Below are 6,700 nucleotides of genomic sequence, written 5' to 3' on the forward strand. Positions count from 1 at the left end.
GGGCCACTCAGGGGTGCGTGCTCTGCCCCCTCCTCTACTCCTTGTTCAATCATGACTGAAAGGCCAGGCACGACTCCAACACTATTAAGTTTGCCGACGACACAACAGTGGTAGCCCTGATCACAGACAACGACGAGACAGCCTATAGGGAGGAGATCAGAGACCTGGCCAGGACAACAACCTCTCCCTCAATGTGATCAAGACAAAGGAGATGATTGTGGACTGTGGAAAAGAGGACTGAGCATGCCCCCATCGACGGGCTGCAGTGGAACAGGTTGAGAGCTTCAAGTTCCTTGGTGTCCACATCACCAACAAACTAACATGGTCCAAGCACACCATGACGGTCGTAAAGAGGGCACGACAAAACCTATTCCGCCTCAGGAGACTGAAAAGATTTGGCATGGGTCCTCAGATCCTCAAAATGTTCTACTGCTGCACCATCGAGAGCATTCTGACTGGTTGCATCACGGCCTGGTATGGCAACTGCTCAGCCTCCGACCGCAAGGCACTACAGAGGGTAGTGCTTACGGTCCAGTGCATCACTGGACCTCTACACCAGGTGGTGTCAGAGGAAGGCCTTAAGGCTCGGGACAATACTGCCCCCTTTGGATGAATTGTGTGCCCAGAGTAAACTAAAAAAAAAAGTGTCAAAAATTGCTAATATATGCATATAATAATTAATAATTGAATAGAAAACACTCTAAAGCTTCTAAAACCGTTCGAATTATGTCTGTATGTAGCAGAACTCACAGGGCAGCCATTCTCCCAAACTCTCTCTCTCTCCTAAGAAAGTTGCTCCAAACTTTGACGTCATCGCCCCCACCCTTCCCAACCAGCTACGGATCTGGGAACAGTTTCTATCTCTTCAGCGCTCTCGTCTTTCAATGAGACGTGGAACGGAGAAATAGCATGAGCTTTGACTGCTTGGCGGGCAAAATACTGAGGTGTCACGAGTTTTCAGGTGCGCGCTCTGTGAAAGGGTATTTTTGTTCCTTTTGTTTGAGGAGAGTTCGTTATGTTTGATTTAATCGCCAATTGTTTTTACGTTAAAAACATCCTAAAGCTTGATTCTGCACTTAGTTTGACCAGTTTAGTCGACATATAATATGTAAATTTGAAGTTTTGATGCGCAATTTTCGTGATCAGAAGTCCTTTTTGGGGTAATTCACCTGAAGATGTTAGCATTTTGCTAACACAAAGACACACCAACAGCAACCAAACGTTATATTAGGTAAGCATAACTCCTTCCACGACATTCTTGTCAAAGACCATCAAAGGTAAGGAATATTTATGTTATAAAATTGTATTTTTGTCAACTCCAACATAGTAGAGAAATAATGCTAATGCCTGAGCGCCGTCTCAGATTATTGAATAGTGAACAAATTCTGTAACGTTAAAAATAAATGTAACACAGCGTTTGCATTAAGAAGAAGTGTATCTTTCTAAATATATGTAGAACATGTATATTTAGTCAAGTTTATGATGTTTTATTGCTGTTATCTGGCGTTAGCTGCAGACTATTTATAATTTCTCCGGACATTTCTGCATTTTTGAACATGGCTCAATGTAAACAGAGATTTATGGATATAAATTGCATATTATTGAAAAAAAACATAAAATGTACTGTGTAACATGTGCTATTACTGTCATCTGATGAAGATTTTCAAAAGGTTAGTGAATTATTTTTTCTTTAATCCTGCGTTTGTGATTGTGCTATTTTGCATAGCAATGTGGCATATGTGTATGCTCTCCTAGTGGTGGTTTAACATAAATATGTGCTATGTTTTCGCTGTAAAACATTTTAAAATTCTGACACGCTGGGTAGATGAACAAGGTGTTTATCTTTCATTTAAGCTATTGGACTTGTTAATGTGGAGGTTAAATTTTTTAAGAATATTTTTGCTTTCCCTGCGCCACCATTTTAGCTGAACGGGGGGGTGTTCCCAGTTGGGAACCTGCAGCCCCTTCAAGTTAAACATTTTCAAAGACTCTTGCTATCCTAGTCATAGTCACCCCCTGTATACAGCCTCCACATTGACTCTGTACCAGTACCCCCCTGTATATAGCCTCTACATTGCCTCTGTACCAGTAACCCCCTGTATATAGCCTCCATTGACTCTGTACCAGTACCCCTGTATATAGCCTCCACATTGCCTCTGTACCAGTACCCCCCTGTACATAGCCTCCACATTGCCTCTGTACCAGTACCCCCCTGTACATAGCCTCCACATTGACTCTGTACCAGTATCCCCTGTACATAGCCTCCACATTAACTCTATACCGGTACCCCCCTGTACATAGCCTCATTAACTCTATACGGTTTCTGCATATAGTCTCACTATTGTTATTTTACAGCTGCTCTTTAATTACTTGTTACTTTTATCTCTTATTTTTATCCATATTATTTTTAACTGCATTGTTGGTTAGGGGCTCGTAGTAAGCATTTCCCTGTAAGGTGAACAAACACCTGTTGTATTTGGGGCATGTGACGAATAACATTTGAACTGGTGCTGCTCGGAGCCGAAGGATGCTGCTTTTAGACCTCTCCACAGTTCACAATGCTCTGGCAAAACATGACAATGCTTGATGATAGTTGATGGAAACAGCGCATGTTTTAACTTTGCCCAAACCAAAACCACTAAGAATGAATTCCTAAACTGTTCATTTTTGAAATATGCATGTTGTTAGTGTTATGTTAGTGTTAGCTAGTGTAGTGTTAGTGTGTGTGTGTGTGTGTGTGTGTGTGTGTGTGTGTGTGTGTGTGTGTGTGTGTGTGTGTGTGTGTGTGTGTGTACGTACAGGTAGATGCGTATGGCCTCCATGGCGAGATGTTTTTTGACCAGCAAGTGGGAGTCGGTACCCAGAGAATGGATGATGGGTAACACGCTCCAGATGATGCAATGGGCGCTCTGAGAGACAGAGAGACAGAGAGATAACACAGATCCACAAAGAATTTGAAACAAATCCAATTTTGAAAACTCCATATCTACTGGGTGAAATCCACAGTGTGCCATCACACCAGCAAGATTTGTGACCTGTTGCCACAAGAAAAGGGCAACCAGTGAAGAACAAACACCATTGTAAATACAACCCATATTCATGCTTATTTATTTTATGTTGTGTCCTTTAACCATTTTGTACATTGTAAAACACTGTATATATATAATATGACATTTGTAATGTCTTTATTGTTTTGAAACTTCTGTATGTGTAATGTTTACTGTAAATGTTTTATTGTTTTTCACTTTATATATTCACTTATATATTATCTACCTCACTTGCTTTGGCAATGTTAACACATGTTTCCCATGCCAATAAAGCCCTTGAATTGAAATTGAATTGAGAGGAGACAGAGAGAGAGAGAGAGAGAGACAGAGAGAGAGAGACAGAGAGAGACAGAGAGAGAGAGAGACAGAGAGAGAGAGAGACAGAGAGAGAGAGACAGAGAGACAGAGAGAGAGACAGAGAGAGAGATGAGAGAGAAAGAGATGGAGAGACAGAGAGAGAGAGAGAGAGAGAGACAGACAGAGGAAGGGGACAAAAAGTCTCAACATCAGCATAGCACCACCCTCCATAGCACTACCATCCCGTCATCCCATACCTCTTCCCCCAACTCTCCTTCCTCTCTCTCTCTACTCCAACTCTCTCTCTTCCCACCTCTACTTCCTCTCTCCTCCCACTTCTCCTTCCTCTCTCTCTCTCTCCCTCCCCACCTCCCCTTCCTCTTCTTCCCCACCTCTACTTTCTCTCTCTTCTCCCACCTCTCCTTCCTCCTCCCCTTCCTCTCTCTCTTCTCCCACTTCTCCTTCCTCTCTCTCCCACCTCCCCTTCCTCTTCTCCCACTCCCTCTACCTCTCTCTCCTCACCTCTCTCCTTCCTCTCTCTCTCCTCCCACCTCTTCTCCCACCTCCTTCCTCTCTCTCTCTCTCTCTCCCTCCCACCTCTCCTTCCCCTCTCTCCTCCCCTCCCACTCTCTCTCTTCCTTACACCTCCTTCCTCTCTCTCTCTCTCTCTCTTCTCCCACCTCTACTTCCTCTCTCCTCCTTAACTCTCCTTCTCTCTCTCTCTCTCCTTCTCCCACCTCTCCTTCCTCTCTCTCTCTCTCTCCCACCTCTCCCCTTCCTCTCTCTCTCTACCCCACCTCTCCTTCCTCTCTCTCTCTCTTCTACCACCTCTCCTTCCTCTCTCTCTACTCCCACCCTCCTTCCTCTCTCTCTCTCTACCACCTCTCCTTCCCTCTCTCTCTACTCCCACCTCTCCTTCCTCCTCTCTCTCTCTCCTCCCACCTCCCCCTTCCTCTCTTCTCCTACCTCTACTTCTCTCTCTCTTCTCCTCCACCTCTCCTTCCTCCCCCTCCCCCTTCCTCTCTCTCTTTCTCCCACTTCTCCTTCCTCTCTCTCTCCCTCTCCCACCTCCCCCTTCCTCTCTTCTCCCACCTCTACCTCCCTCTCTCCTCCCACCTCTCCTTCCTCTCTCTCCTCCCACCTCTTCTCCCACCTCTCCTTCCTTCCTCTCTCTCTCTCCTCCCACCTCTCCTTCCCCTCTCTCTCCTCCCACTCTCTCTCTCTCTTCACACCTCTCCTTTCCTCTCTCTTCTCCCACCTCTACTCTCTCTCCTCCCAACTCTCCTTCTTCTTTCTCCCACCTCTCCTTCCTCCTCTTCTCCCACCTCTCCTTCCTCTCTCTCTTCTCCCACCTCTCCCTTCCTCTCTCTCTCTCTACTCCCACGTGTCCTTCCTCTCTCTCTCTTCTCCCACCTCTCCTTCCTCTCTCTCTACCCCACCTCTCCTTCCTCTCTCTCTCTTCTACCACCCCCTCTCCTTCCTCTCTCTCTCTACTCCCACCTCTCCTTCCTCTCTCTCTCTTCTCCCACCTCTCCTTCCTCTCTCTCTCATCCCAACTCTCTCTCTTCTCCCACCTCTCCTTCCTCTCTCTCTCTCCCCACCTCCTTCCTCTCTCTTCTCCCACATCTCCTTCCTCTCTCTCTCTCTTCTAACACCTCTCCTTCCTCTCCCTTCTACCCACATCTCTCCTACCTCTCTCTCTCTCTCTCTCTCTTCTACCACCTCTCCTTCCTCTCTCTACTCCCACCTCTCCTTCCTCTCTCTCTCTCTCTCTTCTACCACCTCTCCTTCCTCTCTCTCTCTCTACTCCCACCTCTCCTTCATCTCTCTCTCTCCTCCCACCTCTCTCTCTTCTTCCACCTCTCCTTCCTCTCTCTCTCGCTCTTCTTCCATCTCTCCTTCCTCTCTCCTCCCACCTCTCCTTCCTCTCTCTCTCTTCTCCCACCTCTCCTTCCTCCTTCTCCTTCCTCTCCTTCCTCTCTCTCTCTCCTCCCACCTCTCCTTCCTCTCTCTCTCTTCTCCCACCTCTCCTTCCTCTCTCTCTTCTCCCACCCCTCCTTCCTCTCTCTCTCTCTTCTCCCACCCCTCCTTCCTCTCTCTCTCTCTTCTCCCACGTCTCCTTCCTCTCTTCTCTCTTCTCCCACCTCCCCCTCTCTCTCTCTTCCCATCTCTCCTTCCTCTCTCTCTTCTCCCACCTCTCTTTCTTCTCCCACCTTTTCTCATTCCTCTCTCTCTTCTCTCCCCACCTCTCCTTCCTCTCTCTCTACTCCCATCTCCCTCCTTCCTCTCCTCTCTTTCCTTTTCCACCACCTCTCCTTTCCTCTCTCTCTCTTCCTCCCATCTCCCCCTTCCTTCTCTCTCTCTTCTACCACCTCTTTCTTCCTCTCCCTCTTACTCCCATTCCTTCCTCTCTCTCCTCCCCCTCTCCCTACTCCTCTCTCTACTCCCAGCTCTCCTTCCTCTCTCTCTACTCCACCACCTCTCTTTCCTCTCTCTCTACTCCCACTCCTTATTCCTCTCTCTCTTACTCCCTCTTCTACCCCACCTCTCCTTCCCTCTCCCCTTACTCCCACCTCTCCTTCCTCTCTTCTCTCCACCACCTCTCCCCTTCCTCTCTCTCTCTACTCCCAGCTTTCCTTCCTCTCATCTCTCTACTCCCACCTACTCCCACCTCTCTCTCTCTACTCCCACCTCTTATTCCTCTCTCTCTCTACTCCCACTCTCTCTCTCTACTCCCACCTCTCCTTCCTCTCTCTTCTACCACCTCTCCTTCTCTCTCTCTTCTCCCACCTCTCCTTCCTCTCCTCATCTCTCTTCCCACCTGTCTTTCTCTCCTCACATCTCTCCTTCCTCTCCCTCTACTCCCACCTCTCCCTCTCTCTCTCTGTCCACCTCTCCTTCCTCTCTTCTCTCTACTCCCATCTCTCTGTCTACTCCCTCGGTCTCCTCCTTCTGGCTCCCCACCTCTCCTTCCTCCTGTCCACTCCCACCTCTCCTCCTACTGGCTGACCTCCCATCTCTCTGTCCACTCACCGGTCTCCTCCTTCTGGCTGACCTCCCATCTCTCTCCACTCACCGGTCTCCTCCTTCTGGACTGACCTTCATCTCTCTGTCCACTCACAGGTCTCCTCCTTCCACTGACCTCTCATCTCTCTGTCCACTCACCGGTCTCCTCCTTCTGGCTGACCTCCCCAGCAGCTCCAGTAGTCTTTCTCTCTGACCTGATTTTCCGGCGGTCCAGAATCTCACAGGTCAGCTCTGCTGCCGTCATAGAACCAGGATCTGGAGGGGAGAGCAGCGGAGGGAGTGAGATTCAGCACCGCTTCTTACTCTCTTTATTTCCCTATCATGAAAAA

General features: G+C 48.0%; 1 protein-coding gene across 1 annotated transcript in view; it reads left to right on the forward strand.

Moving 5' to 3' along the window:
• Positions 1-888, forward strand: part of LOC135533171 (arf-GAP with Rho-GAP domain, ANK repeat and PH domain-containing protein 1-like) — a 41,962-nt gene extending 41,074 nt beyond the window's left edge. Inside the window, exon 19 of the mRNA XM_064960576.1 lies at positions 837-888. Coding sequence (XP_064816648.1) covers positions 837-888 — 52 coding nt within the window. The remainder of the gene's footprint in view (positions 1-836) is intronic.
• The last annotated feature ends 5,812 nt before the right edge of the window (positions 889-6,700 follow it).

This window comes from Oncorhynchus masou, unplaced genomic scaffold (genome assembly GCF_036934945.1).
Source record: "Oncorhynchus masou masou isolate Uvic2021 unplaced genomic scaffold, UVic_Omas_1.1 unplaced_scaffold_2265, whole genome shotgun sequence".
Classification (NCBI taxonomy): domain Eukaryota; kingdom Metazoa; phylum Chordata; class Actinopteri; order Salmoniformes; family Salmonidae; genus Oncorhynchus; species Oncorhynchus masou.